The 16,007-nt window shown below is 39.4% G+C and overlaps 1 protein-coding gene across 1 annotated transcript in view; it reads right to left on the reverse strand.

The window, feature by feature from the left end:
* The window catches only part of LOC141414732 (uncharacterized), a 70,011-nt gene that overhangs the window by 41,670 nt on the left and 12,334 nt on the right, over nt 1-16,007 (reverse strand). The window contains exon 2 of the mRNA XM_074049029.1: nt 5,219-5,434. Coding sequence (XP_073905130.1) covers nt 5,219-5,434 — 216 coding nt within the window. The remainder of the gene's footprint in view (nt 1-5,218; nt 5,435-16,007) is intronic.

The raw sequence follows: 16,007 nt of genomic DNA on the forward strand, positions 1-16,007 counted from the left end.
CAAATTATTTATCTCATATCAGGTCATATTTGTACCAAATTTGACCCTCTTCAAATTGGCTCCTGGGTCCTTTTGATATGTCCCATCAGCTTTTATCACCTACTTTCTTGTAAACAAGATATTCAAGGTTCATCTTTTATTGATCTTGCTCCAGTCCTAGAACCAGCCATTTTTTCCCCAATGATCCAAGGCCCTTTTTAGTAGAAAATAGTATTTCGAAGCCACACACTGGGTGACAGGTATGCGCTTTGCTATGGGGGCTTTATTGTTTCTATGTCTTTTCAGTGCACAGAGAAAGGGAATGTGTACGCACACACAAGCACAGACACAAATGTGTACAACATGAGTTTATGCTGATACCTCCGATTTCAACCCAGCACCAGAGGATTTGTCCTAGCCTTCTCTCATTCCACATTTGTTATCTCCCCCCTTAATTGTGAAAAACTTGGTTCCAGTATTCTTAATACATTTACTCATTCGCTCTATGAGAAGAGAACACAGTCATCTCAGACTAAACTCATACTATTTTGAAAAACAAAATTCAATATAATTGCAGTTCATTTTGTCTTAGATTGAAAGTTTATATTGTAAAGTACCTTGGTCAAGAGTCACTTGCTTAGTTCTTTTCATTTTACCTCAATGTGATCGTCATTAAACTAAAATCCAGTTTGGATACATTTATTTTTGTTCTCCACTTTATGTTTTCCCCATCCTTAGAGTCTTACATGTTTTTACATATGCAAAAAATGTTAATATGCTTCCCAAAGTTGAATTATGAAAACAGACATAGGGAAAAATCCCTCTATCCTTGCTGCATGTGGTGGTGGTGCCTGTAATCAAAGCTATGCAGGAGACATATATATATATATGAGAATCGCAGTCTGAAGCTGGGCCCCAGGGGCGAAAAGCCAAGACCTACCTGAAAAATAACTAAAGCAAAAAGGATTGGGAGAGTGGCTCAATGGTAGAGCACCTGAGCACAAGGCGCTGAGTTTAAACCCTAGTACAGCCAAAAAACCAGTTCACTCTGTCCTATTCTGTCAATTCCATCCCAACCTGCTGACTTGTGTAGTTAGTCAGTCTCATTGTGTCTGTTATATCTTTGCTGCCTCTTTCAGCAGCAGTAAGAAGGTTGTGTGTGTTTTCTTATTCCTCCCTTCTGTCCTATACAGAAGGCAGCACAATGTCACTGATTGGCTCTAGAAAGCAAACACCAAGGTAGATATTAGGGAGTGGGCTCACTGGACAGTCACTGTGAAGAGCAGGAACAGGGCAGGATGTTACACAGAGAGAAGCTGAGTGGCAGAATTCTGAAACTGGGACGGCCCTTCAGAGCTGTCCTGCATTGGGTGGAATGTGGAGGGGTCTTCATATATTGCATCTGTCAGTCACTGGCTGTGGCCACTCTAGGCACAGAACAGGCTGAGGCAGGCAGTTCTCTTCAGCTAGGGTAGGTCCCAGCTGAAATTGAAGACTTTCTGCTGCAAACTGTCCTTTGTTCTGAAGGGGATCTGGGAGATCATCACCACAAGTTTATACAGCTCTTCCTTGTTCCTTTTTTTTTGTCTGTAATACCAGGGTTTTAAACTCAAGGCCTCAAGATTACTAGGCAGGTGCTCTACCACTTGAGCTGTGCCCCACACTTTTTTTGCCTTAGTTATTTTTCAAATAGGGTCTTATGTTTTTTGCCAAGGACTGGCCTTAGACAGTGATTCTCCTACTTATACTTCCCATGTAACTGGGACTACAGACATGCGCCATCATACCCAGCCTATTTGTTGAGACAGGGTCTCTCTAACATTTTGCCTGGGCTGGCCTCAAACCTAGATCCTTCCAATCGCCACCTCCTGAGTAGCTGGGATTATAGGCCTGAAGGGCCACACCCAGCTCCTTGCTCCTTGTTCTTAAACAGCTGTATAATATTATTCTGATGTCTGAATGTGCTTTATTCAATCAATCGTGTTCAAATGGGCATCTCTGTTGCTTCAAATGTTATTCAATTATGAATAATGCTTATCTGTGTATTATATTCATGGAGGTTTATCATCAAGGAAAATTCTTTTTACCTAATTCTCTATACCTTCTATCCAGTTTAATCTCTTAGAATCATAGTACATTTATCAAAGCTAAAAAAATTAACATTGATATATGACTATTAACTAAATGTTTAATTTTGTCCAAAATTCACTGGTTTTTCCACGAAAGCCCTTCCTCTCTTCTAGGGTCCACCAGGGTACCAGGTAGCATTTAGTCACCACATTTTCTTAGTCTCCTCCAGTGTGTGGCAAAAGTTGCATTTTCTTATAACGATACTTTTGAAGTCCAGAATTTGCCTCTTTACTGTAAAAAATGTAGTATAGAGTCATGAATATTGATTTTATCCTTGTGGTTGTAATCCAGCTCAAATTGTTTTAGCTTTGGCCACGGGGTCTTATGTCCTTTTTCTTTTCTATTGCTGCTGTAACAAATGGCCACAAATTTAAAGGTTCAAAATGTTCTTCTTTGCTTTTTGACTTTCTTTCACTCTTTTGTGCTAGTGGGGATCAAATCCAGGGCCTTGTACATGCTAGGCAAATGCTCTACCACTGAACTACACCCCTGCCACCTTTCCTTGCTTCTTTCAATTTCTAATGGTTGCCCATGTACTTTGGCTGTGACTCCTTCCTCTATTTTTAAAGCTCATCATCCCAATCTCTGCCTCCTTCTTCACATCACTTCATCCTCTCTCTAACTCCTCCTGTATCTCTCTTAAAAAGGGCCACTGTGGCTCCATCAGGCCCATCCAGATAATCAAAGGTAAATGTCCCATTTCAAGGTCCATAAATTAAGCATGCCTGAAAGGTTCCCTTTACCATGTAAAGTAACATATTCACAGATTTCAGGGATTAGGACTCAGATCTATTTGGGGCTGTCATTTACCTACGACATATCCTTTTAATGTGCCCCATCTTATTTCCCTTCTGACACTACAAGATGCCCTGGCTTGGTATTGTCCTGACCAGAGTCCTTGAATTTCTCAGTCATTTTTTCAGGGACTGTGAAGGTACTGGAATGTCACTGCTTCTAGGACTTCTCAGGAGACAGAACCAAAAAACAGATCAAAAGTAACATATGTGTGCATAGATTCACAAATGCGTGCACACACACACCCACATACATACTTTACCCAAACAGACACACACAAATTCATACTGATACGTCTCACTCCAGTCCACAGTGCTGATTCTAACATTCAGGGCTTCCTTATTTGTAAGCTTTTTGTATGATATTTACAAAATATTTACTTACTTATTATACTTGTAGCTTCAAAATTCTTAAAACAATTTTACTAACTAGAAACAAATTTACTAACTAGAGGGAAGTGCTTACTGATAGTTCTTTTTGTCTTTGGTTTTTATAGTAGCCAGTGAGCACACTTTTCCGAAGCTGCTCATGTCAGCCCCCACCACCCCTTCAGTGAAGTTTTGCCATGCATTTGTAACACAGTTGTTTGGCACTGTCTACACTTCTCTGTAGGATCTCTTAACCATCTTGCTCCACTTAAAAGATTTGCATAAAGTAAAGTTCACTCTGTGGTACACTGCTCTGTATATATTTGGATGTGTTTCTAGACTTCCTATCCTAATCCTCTGATCACTCCACTCCACTCTTCTCCTCCCCTCCTCTCACTTCCTTTTTTCTTTTTTGGTAGAACTGGGGTTTGAACTCAGGGCTTCATGCTTACAAAGCAGGTACATTACCGCTTGAGCCACCTCTAGTCCATTTATGCTCTGGTTTTTTGGCAGTGGGGTTTATGAACTATTTGCCTGGACCAGTCTTAAACTGTGATCCTCCAGATCTCAGCCTCCCAAGTAGCTAGGATTACAGGCATGAGCCACCAGCACCCAACTCTCCTTTCCTTTTTGTGGTACTGGGAATTGAAATAGGGCCTCATGATTGTAGGGAAGTGCTCATCCCCTCTTTAAAAAAAAATTTTTTTTTTTGAGATCGAGCCTGGCTAACTTTGCCTTGGCTGGCTTTGAACTCACAGTCCTATCTCTGCCTCCCTGTCACTCTGCCTCTTCATGTGACAATATGGTACTAATTTGATTATGGAAGATATAAAGGATTTTTTTTTCTAGGCAAGTGATCTACCATGGAGCTTTACCTCTAGCCCCTGGATTATTGAGACAGGGTATGTAGCTCTATGTAGCTCAAGCTGGCCCAGAGCTCGCTATGTAGCCTAGGCTGACCTTGAACTCACAATCCTCCTGCCTCTGCCTCCCAAATGCTGTGATTATAGATGTATACCGCCATGTCCAGCTGATATGGAGGTTTAGTCCCACTCCAGAGTTTTTTGTAATCTTAGGGTTTTCCTAGTTACTCTTGCATGTTTAATTTTTCCTTATGAACTTCACTCTGTCAAGCTCCATTGTGGAATTCTTACATTATTACATTAAATTGATAAGACTAGTATTTTAAGATGTTAAATCATTATATCTAAGAACAGGGAATGTGTTTCTATTTGCTCAGGTCTTTAAAAAGACATTTTTGGAGTGTCTTATTCATAATATTGTATACAGTTTCCATCAAATTATTCCTAAGATGGTTTTTCCTTTCTTGCCATTATAAATGTGTCTTGAATCCATATTATCAAGTTAGCTTTTAAAACATCAATTTCCATTTCTGTCATGAGGGTATAAGATGACCCATCTCTGCCAACATGTTTTAGGCATAAAAATATAAATCTTTTGTTGTAGTATACCTCTTCATTTGAAGAGGTCAGTTTTATTGCTTTAAGTAGGTCCCTTTACATTAGCTGTGAAATTGGAATTTAATATGGAAATAGTCTTTGTGCAGGTTTTCTAATAATCAGATTTAATACCTGAATGAAAGACATGAAAATTATGTTTGGACAACTCTGAAAATTATCATCCCTACAATAAAAATAGTTACTCTCTGAAATGTAATAAGAGTACTTCTAGAAAACTTATGATGGGACACAGAACTATTTCTTAGTGGAAAACTCAACTACTTCTGAAATGTTTGATACTTAAATCATGCCCCAAGTATTAAATAATACCATATTAAATAATTTGCTTAATATTGTGTCAATTTGGGTTTTTACAGTGACTTCTTTCCAAAGGCATTTAAGAGGAATCTAATAAGGCTCTCATTTTATGCTCCTTCTTCTGCCAATTTGTCAAAGCAGTGGACTTAAGTTCTTTGAAAGTATTACCTGTTGGCCACTTGCACAAACTCTTCACTAGCTTCATCCAGTTCTTCTGCCATCTTCTGCAAAGAGGCAAATACTTTATCCTTTAAGTCCTTTCTCTCCATTGAGATGAGCAGATGACAAAGCTGAACCGTCATTGGTGAGATGATTCTCTCTATAGCCTTGTTCTGTATCATAGAGCCAATGTCATCAAAGAGGAAAGGCTCCATCTCTGCTAGTCTGTGAACAGAAGTTAGACATGCTTGCAGCTCAGGCTGGCTGACATATAAAAGTACTACTACTTGACTTGACAATCATCTAATTTTATTTCTAGGAAGAGCAAGAAAATCTATAAAACATTAAAGTGGTAAAAGGGTTTATTTTCAGGACTTCACAAGTATAGGCAGGATAAAGACACAATGAGATAGGTACAGAGGGAGGCAAACAGAATGGAGAATAGACAAACTATAAAAAAGACACTTGAAGAACTGGTCAATGAGGACTTGATTGAAACCTTCAAACTCTACTACTACAGACAGTAGAAGGGACAGATTTTGCCTTTTACTCCATGGAGCATCTTACAATAAGGACTAAAATCCATGCAGCAACAGAAAGTTCTCTCATTTAGATTGCATCTCAAAGCAAAATTCTCAAAACTTGTTAAAGTGCTATTACTTGAAGGTGTGATAAACTTCATGTGGCAGTATACAAAGGTGGATGATGACCTGAGGATAACATGGAGACTTTTACTTTTCGTTGTTGTTTTTGAGATAGGATCTCCTAGGTAGCCCACGCTGGCTTCAAACTTGAGAGCCTCTTGCCTCAGATATGTACCACCATGTCCAGCTAGTACATAGAAATTTCAAGTATCATGTGATTTATGGACAAAATTCCAATGCTGAAATTCTGTGACTTGTTCAGTCTGATTCTTTCAGTTAAAATCTCCCCCCAAATGCAGATTAAAAGAGGAATTCTTGGATGTGGTCTTCTGGTTAGAATTAAGTAGGTTATAGCAGATCAAAGGTTCCTGGTCTAACATCTGGGAAAATAAGCTAAGTTATAAAAATTATATTCTACAAGTTATCAGAGGGCTATGGGAGGAAGGATCATGAGAAAGACTAAAATCCCAGAGGGAGAACCTTTCAGAGATCAGACAGTATAAAGAGTCATATTGTTAGGGACATTTGCTGATTCTGGGACTCACACCGAGGAATAGGGCCATGAATCAGCAGTGCAGTGCTGGGCAAAATCAGAAAACATTTTAAAATTAAAAATTCACATCTAGCACATTATATAGCCTAACTGCTGAACATAAGTACAAGAAGAAAAAACCTTAAAGCATCCAGAGAAAGAAAACATGCTACCTTTAGGGAACAGTCCTAGATTTTTCAAATTACTTCTTTATGAAACAAGACAATAGAGTGGAGCAGCATCTTGAAAGAAACCAAAGAAAATAATCTGGAATCGTATATCCAGGGGATAAACTGATGTGCTGGGGTGATGAAACTCTTCTAAATATTGACTGTTGTGGCCACATGACTATAGCATTTATCAAAGCTTGCAGAACTGGAAACTGAGAAAGAGTAAATTTTAGTATATGCAAAATGTAAGTTAACTTTTAAATGGAAAAGTAATGATGAAACAAAGCCATTTCTGAGCAACAGAAATTGAAGGGATTCATTGTCAGTAGGACTTTAGTAACAGAGAGAGAGAGAGAGACAGAGAAATTTTCAGGAAGAAAGAAGATGGCCAAGAAGGCAGCAAATGCAGAAGGAAAAGAAGAATGCTGTCGAAATGTTTTCAGATTATAGCATCATGAAGGAATTGGTAAAAACAACAACAACAACAAAAATAATAAAAAACCTCATATGTATCTATGTTAGACTCAAATAAGGCAAGGATACGTAGTCTCTAGGGTAATCACTAAAAAATAGTGAAAGAATATATAACTAAAATGTTGTTACATGGAAATAATAGGAAAATTAAATTTTCAATTAGTTTTTAAAGATAAGAAAAGGAGAAAATGGCCATAAAATAGTCATACAAATGGGGAAAAGCCCCACTAAGATAGTATGTTAAAAGTAAGATGTATCAGTAATTACATTACATGTAAATGGCCTAGATTCATCAAGTAAACTACTAAAATTGTCAGTCTATATAAAACAAGTTCCAACCATACATCCTGTTTACAAGAAACACCTTTAAGGGAAGAGAGAGGTTCAAAGCAAAATAAGGCAGCACTCTATGGAAACTAGTGCTATATTATCCCAATCAGAGCAAGCTTAAGTCAAGAAGTGTTACTAGATGTGACATCAAATTCAGTCGTGTATGCTACTATTTCCAGAGCTGAAGGTGAATTTAAGAATGTAGAATGAAGCAATTAATAAAGCACAGAAGTGGATGGAAGATTGAAATTCAGACCCAATTTTATCAAAATCCCTTTCAAGCTATAGATGCCATCTATCACTTTGATTAAATTTTTTGAGATTCTACTCAATGCAAATAAATTTAAAAAGAATCAATTTAAATATTTTAAAAATTGGCAAAATTATCCAAGATATTTTAGAAAAAAATTCTTCACAGCAAAATAATCAACAGAGTGAAGAAAAAACTATCTTAAAAAATTTTGTTGAATTATTTCATATATTTTATTTGTTAACAAAAATCAGTACCAGAAATTTTTTAAAATCTCATTAAATATTTAGCAACTAAACTTAACAGGAAATAAATTTAATATGAAAGGCATGAATTTAACTTGAGTAAAACCTCACAAAGATACAAGAACTGAATACATTGAGAGACATACATGCCTGGATGGGAAGACTTAACATCAGAGAAGTAAGAATCCTCCCAACATTTATAATACATAGAAATTACTGCAGTTTCATCACTTTGCACATAGAGCTAGTTCAATTAACTAAAAGGATTTTCTAGTTTCTACTTCATAATAGAAGAATTTCAAAGTTCATATGGAAAAATAAATGCTTGAGAATAACAATAAAAATACTAAGATAAAGAAGGAGGTGGGAGTGGTGGTGCACACCTGTAATTCTATCACTTGAGAGGTTGAGGCCTGAGGATTGAGAGTTCCAGGCCAGCTTGGGCTACACAAAAATATCCTGGCTCAAAAAAGGAGGAAGAATAGGAGGAGAGGAAGAGAAGGAGGGAGTAGGGGAGGAGGAATAATTGTAGAACTGCCTTGAAAGTCAATGGTAGTGATTGCTAATTTCAACCTATATTGGTTATCTGATTCTGTATATATGTACAACCTTATGTTAAAACCTCAGAAAGACCAAAGGATCAGAGGCATATTCAGCCACACAAAAGTCCCTTTAATGAGATCAAGGGTGTTCCTCTCAAATCCGCTAAATCAAACAATAAGTCCTCTAGGAAGCTTAAGAGTATTGTTCCCAAGGCTCTCAGCAGCTCAAGACAGTGAAAGACTTTTCTCAAAGACTTTCATAGTGTTTTTACCTAATGGACTTAACCCTAATGAGATTGCCTTCCCTTCCCTTTCATTCCCTCCCTCTCCCTCCTTCACAATGCACACACATACACAAAAAAACCCCACATTTTTGAGGAACCTGTTCGGACAGTTTGGACTGAAAAAGACAGAACTAGTACAAATGAAAAGGACCAGTTGGACCTCTAAAACTTAGCAGAATGCAGGTTCAGATGACAGATACTACATTTCCTGACAAAAAGAAGGGATGAATAACTCACAGGGAAGAATCAAGAGTCCAGAAGGTAGATCCAAGAACTATGGAAAATTATTTCTGGGTAGAAGTAAGACTGCTCTAATCTAGGATCTTCCAGCATTTGGATTTCAGAATTGCTATGACCAGTAAAACCTGTATGCCTCTTTTATGAACAAGAGTGTATAAAAGTTATCTTGTTCCTGTCCTGCTGTTGCATGTTGAATGGTAGGCAGATATATGGCCTATTTAGTTTCACAAGTCCACAGATTAAGAAGAATTGTACTCAAGGGACAACACATCTGAGGAAGCACAGTCACACCTGAACCATATTTAGATGATGAGATTATGGACTTCAGGATGAAGCTGTAATGAGATGAAACTTTCAGGACTCTTGGATGCTTATGGATGTATTTTCTATGTGAATCATTGGGAACCAGAAGAAAGATCATGGTGGAAAGCTAAGGTTAGTGTATATTGAGTCACTGAGAGTGAAGCAGGATAGGAAATGGGAAAAAGAGACAAGCAATGCTTTGGACTGACACATGGGGAGGGTTCTGAAAAACAAGCCATGTTGCATAAATTATTTCTATTGAGGCAAGGGGCTGGTATGTTCTACTCCCGTGTCCATAGTTTGGGCTGTTATAACTAAATATCATAGATTAGGTGGCTTAAATGTTTATTTCCCATAGTTCTGGAGGCTGGAAGGTCCCAGATCAATGTGCCTGGTAAGGGCCCTCCTTCTGGCTTGTAGATAGCTAACTCCTTGCTGTGTTTTCACATGGCAGAGAGTAACTCTCAAGTCTCTGCTTTTTATAAGTACATCAGTTTCATCATGAAGATCCTACCCTCATGAGTTAATCTAACCCCACACAACTCCCACACCACATTGGGGATTGCACTAACATCATTTGGGGGCACAGTCAGTCCATAGCATTCAATATCATCTAGTTTTTGCCTGTGACTTCCTCTAAGTCTCTGATCCTTGCCTGAGCACAGTGCACAGGACAGGGCTTCAGATAAGGAGGTGCGTGCAATTAAGGACAGTTGTTTAGAGAAGGAAATACTTGTGATTGTTAGTAAATAAGCCTCACAGCAGCTGGGTATGGGTGCACTGACCTGGTGTTGTCTGGTTCTAGGTAGGGATCAGCACCAACCTCAAGGAGAAAACATGCTGATTGGTTAGTTATCTATGTATCCACCTCTACTACATCAAGTTTTGTGTATGGCCCCACCAACCACATCTGCTAGAAGTAAGGGAGGATGGCTGTACATGGAAAACAGGGGCCCTACTGGCAGAAGAAGATGTAATTGGACATACTTCAAAGATTAGTGGTAGAAAGGGAAGACATGTGAATGCAGTGTAGGGATCTAAGGGTCATGAGAAAAGCTGTGCCTCTCTATGTATCATTTTAAAAACAGCATATGGCATACTACCAGGTCATGGTAGAGATGGTACATCTGACCATGGGACATCAAGTGATAAGAACTCATCACGAGCTTAAATCATCAGATTGAGCAGAATCAATAGCAAACCTGTGTAAGGTAGAGTCGAACACCCAGGATCGTGTTCAAGCAGGGCCAGAGCAAGCGAGTAAGCTGCATGAGCAGGTAGCTAGACCCACAGTCATCCAGTGCTCTTTCCCAGCTCACTTCATATGGCAGTATGTGGGGTTAATTATTATTAACAGGTGATGGGGGGACTTGAATATGAATCACTATGGCTGGCTCAGTATGTTGGTAGAAGTTGAAAAGGCCCTATTGCTACTTCCCCGCTCAAAGATAAGGATGAATGACAGTAAAGGGGGACAGTCTTCCCAGTGGGCAGTGCACTTGGTCATCTGGTTTAGGTGGAGAGAGAAGAGCTCCAATGTAAGAATATGTATCCACTTATGGCAACAACGAATGACTTGGCTGGCAAAATCAACAGTCTGGAGGGAGCAATATAGTAGGATCAAGGATGAGGAGATCTGGGGAAAAGGCATATTGTTGGATCTTGGGAAGGATCTTTGCAATACATGTTAATACTATTAAGGGGATGAGCTACTAAATAGCCAACTGGATCAAGTGACTCAACCAACTGGTGCCTATCAGCCTCTGCTCTCAATCATCCTGAGGCTTCCATGATGGCCTCATGAAGGAAGTAGATTTGGTGACATACAAGGAGGCTGTGCACAGGCCCAAGGACATAGGTTCCTCTCACTAAGACTGGTGTAACTGTTTGACTATCAATCTCTGTTGCTAAGCCACCCATACTTTTCCTTATGTAGACTAACCAGCCACTTGGTGGCAAGTTGATTATATTGGACCCCTTCTACTCTGGAAAAGACAGTGATTCATCCTGTCTGGAATTGATGCAACTTTGGGATAAAGGTTTGCTTTTCCTGCTTAAAGTGCCTGAGCCAGTATGACATTTGAAGGTTCATAATGGGGTTGATTTAGAGATCCAAAGTCCCATATAACCTTGCCTCAAATCCAGGGGCCCAATCATGGTCAAAGAAGGTGCAGTAGTATCCTATGACTATGGATCCACTGTTCCTAACATATGCTGCATCATGCCAAAGCTTCTAGCCTGACAAAACAGAGGAATGTTGTCTGACAGATGCATCAGAAATGCCAATCTGGAGGTGATACCCCACATGAATGGGACACTGTTTTTGTAGATGTAATATATTCCTTGTTTTAAGCTTGTTCTGTGCTGCTATAACAGAATATCACAAATTGGGTGTTATGGCTTGAATCTAAAATATCCCCTGAAGGCCCATGTATTAAAGGTTTGTTAACCAGCTGATGAGTTTTGAGAAATAATTGGGCTATGGGTGCCCTAACTTCATGGGTGGATTAATCAATGGAATTCATCATTGATGAATTCATAGCTGAATGGGTTATTAGGAGGTAAGAGCCTGGCTGGAGGAAGTATGGCACTGGCCCTTGAATGATGTACCTTGTCCCCCAACCATTTCTCATTTTCTCTGAGCTTCCCAGCACCGTGAGATGGGCAGCCAAAATAAATCTTTCATCCATAGATTGTTTTTCTCAGGTATGTTGTCACTGTGATGAAAAAGTGACTAACATACTGGGTAATTCTGTTTTGTTTTGAGACAGGGATTCTCTATGTAGCCCAGGCTAACCCTGAACTTGCTATATAGCTTCAGGTTGGCCTCAAACTGAAAGTTCTCCTGCCTTAGCCTCTGGAGTGCTGGGATTACGTGTGCAAGCTGCCACGCCAAGTTCAACACACTGGAAAATATATAATGAACAAAAATGTATTGGTTCATGGTTCTGGAGGCTGGGAAGTCAAAGATCGAGGGGCCATATCTGGTAAAGACCTTTGCTGTATTATAATATGGCAGAGGGCAAAGAAAGCAAGAGACAGACCAAGAGAAGGCAAATCTACTTCTATGATAATGAACCTATAATAAGGGCATCGATTCCTTCATGAGGGCAGAGTCCTCATGACTTAAATACCTCTTATAAGTCCTACTTCCAAAACCATCCCAATGGCAATTAAATTTCAGCATGAGTTTTTGAGGACACAAGCATTCAAACCATAGCACTCCTTAAACTAACAGTCACTGTATAGTTGGTGTTGCCAAAAGGCAGAATTCATTTATATGCTAATTAAATGTTTACCACCACATGTGGGGAATTTGTGCTTTCATCCCTTGCGAAGTTTCGATTCTGTGGGATCAGAAGCCCTGGCTCCCACAGAAGGCATTCTTCCATCAGAGAACATAGGATGAGTTCCATAAGCAAGGCACAGATGGTGTGGTGCCCATTCACCAGCCAATGCCTAGGTGCTGCTATATAGGCTGCTAAACACTCACAGCTCCCACTTTCCAGGATTGCACTGAGAAGTCAAAGCTACTTTCCCTAGGAGTATTCCTTCCCCCAGGCCCAGCACATAGCTAATGACTTATAAATGAAGAATGTAAAAGATCAGACCCTTTGTGTCTAGGGGAGGGAAATTTATGATGACTTTTGTTCTCCATGGCCATATCGTATAGATCAGACCAGGGAAGAATTGACCTGAGACCACATCCTTGTTTGTCTCCTTCCCTCTTGTTTCCCTCCCTCCTTTGTAAGGTTTTCCTGAACAGTACTTCTTCAGCACATCATATACCTCCAAACCACTGTCTCAGGCTCTGCTTCTAGTGAAACTGAGCTAAGACCCTTCTGGCTACATGGATTGATTCAGGGAGGGCAGATGATTTCAGATTGTCTAATTAGGGCTGTTCCACCTCCCCACCCCCCAAAAAAAGAAAAGACTGTTGAAAGCCATGCTACATGCCTGCACTTGCTGACAGCCATTTTGTGCCCGCTTATGAATAAACCCAATGCTTAGGAAAGTGTAGCCAAGGGATGGCAAGAATGAGACCAAGTCCTGAGGATATCACTTAAACTCTCAGGTTGAGGCAAAAGTTCATCCTGTACACACACTTTTTTTGTTTTGCTTACACCATTTTGGTTGCATTTGGGAGGCCTGACTGACACACCTATGTATCTCATCCTTCTGGGGACCTTCCCTTGTGCACAGCTACAGGGGAACAGCAATGCAGAGCTCACAGAGATGGAGAGAGTACATGCAGAATCCTGACATGCCTTAATTATCCAAAAGGAGATGTTATTGTAGCTACTCTTGTGTTTTTCTTTCTTTCTTTCTTTCTTTTACTTTAGTAGATCTTATATTATCATCTTTAAGTGGATAACCAGCATAAGATTTTTAGCATGAACTGTTAATGAAACACTTTAGCACATTGAAATGTACTATAAACTATGCCAGGTAACAAAGAATCTGTCTGATGTATAAGGAAAAGGAGATGTGAATATGTCTAGCTCCTGAATATATCCAGAAACACCATCTTAGCCAGAGCATATTGAAAAATTCACGTAACCCATCTTTGATTGACAATCATGAGTGTAGCCACTCACAAAGAACCAACAAGTGAGAAAATCTGGGCATTTTTCCTTACCTTGATAGCAAGAGACTCTTTACTCTCCAAGCAAAAGAGAAGACCTTTGGCTCACCCTAAATGTGAGAAATACAGCTGATTTAGCAGACTCAGGAATCTATGTTTATGCATAGTTCAAAACTGTGGCAATCCCCCAGCATCTGTTAACTGACTCTGCTCCTGACATCACAGTCAGTATCACTAACAGGCAAACGTCATAACTTATGCATGAAGCTATGGAATATCAGCTGCTTTTGCTGCATTGATACTTCTGCTTATTCTTGGGAATAAGAACTGACTCAGAGTCTAAAGTTTTATCAATCCAGTCATAAAAATATGGCTCAACTATGGGTTTATAGAATGTTTTGTTGTGCAGAACTGAACAGAAACTAGGCCCTACAACTACTGAAAGCCAGAAGATGAATGGCTAAGCAGTTTTATTAATTTGGTTTCTTATTTCTACTTCCCTCATATATGGATTTTTATAAGAATTTGGTTTCTGAGTGAATATTAGGTTTCTGTTTCTTGGGAAGTATAAAAGGAATGGGGACTTAAACTAGAGAGAAAGTATATTTAAACTAGGGGTGTAGTATGTCCCAGGTGTTTTCCACATATCATTTCACTTATTCTCCTGAGCAATTGCATTTGGTAAATATTTGTAATTTCTTTCTTTTTTTGACACAGGATCTCCCACTGTAGACCAGGCTCACCTTGAACATGTGATCCTTCAGCTTCAGCCTCCAAAACACTGCAATTATAGGCACACACAACTATGTCTGGCTTAATTTCTTGTTTTTTTAACTTGACAAGTAAAAATTGTATGTATTTATGATGTTTTAATCTATGTATAGATTGTGAAAGACTCAATAGAGTTATTTAGCATATTCATTATTGTTATTTGCTTTACAGATGAGGAAAAACAAAGCACACAGAGGTTCCACATCTTTTTATAATCGCAGAACTAACAAGTGAACAGAGACTGAATCAGACCCCACACCTGGGTATAGTGCAGCCTGGCCTTTTTGTGTATATGTATATATGTGATGGTGAAGAAGAGTGGGGCAGATAAATGGTACCAAAATTTTGAGAACTATTTCCCGTTCAAATTGTAATCCATTCTCTGACTTTGACATAAGTTCCTAAAGACTATGCAGTTTGAGTTATGTCTGGTCAGGAAAAAAGAAACTACTCTAAAGTATTTAAAACAGAGGAGCCAGGCATGGTAGTGAACACCTGGAATCCCAGCACTTGAGAAGCGGAGGCAGGAAAATTGTGAGTTCCATTGACAGCCTGGGCTATACAGTAAGACCCTGTCTCAAAAAATAAAACAAAACAAAAACAAAGAAAAAAACAGAGGGAACTTGATTCTATAAGTTAATTATAAAAGTGTTGGGAGGGAGGCAGTTTCAGGAGGAATTTATGGCCATGATTGAATGAGAAAGTCATCAAATAATCTTCCCTAAAACCAGCTATGAGGATGGACAAATTCTCCCTATAAAAGAAAAGACAACAGACAAACCCAGCTATTTTAGCCCTGTAGAAATTGACCAAAGACAAACAACACCCTGAGTATTGTTTATGCTTGAGCATTGTGGTCTTTGTTGAGCTCTGGAGGCTAAGCTAAGGCTGATTCCATCCCAGCTGGATCAGCATGGGGCTTCTGCCAGGACCAGGAACTTCTCTACTGCCACTAAAGAGGACTTGCAACACTGGGAGCAAGAGATGATTCTCACATCCAGGATCATTGCCAGTGAAAGTGATTTCCCAAAAGCAAAAGAGTGGAGGAGGGTCTTAACTCTATCAGACTGAGATTGAGGTTGTGACTGGGTTCAGTGTATTCTGATACTGTGCACATATGTGGCTGAGATGGAGAATCCCCAAGCTAGTCATACACTCCTGGATGACCCTAAGTCTTTATGTATGAGCAGAGTAGACGAAAATGGGCCCATCAGAAAATAAGACCCAGGGAAGACCTGAGAACAGCCTAACTTTTGAATGTGTTCCCTAATTTACATTCAGATGCATCAAGAAGAGGAGGCAAGCCTGATCGGCATGAGGTACTTGAGCATGGTCTCCATCAGATTGTTGGGTGACCACTAAGCTGTGAAGTCATGGGTGACCATAGGAAATCAGATTAAAGAATAAAAACAGAAATATACTTTTGAG

This window comes from Castor canadensis, chromosome 12 (genome assembly GCF_047511655.1).
Source record: "Castor canadensis chromosome 12, mCasCan1.hap1v2, whole genome shotgun sequence".
NCBI lineage: Eukaryota > Metazoa > Chordata > Mammalia > Rodentia > Castoridae > Castor > Castor canadensis.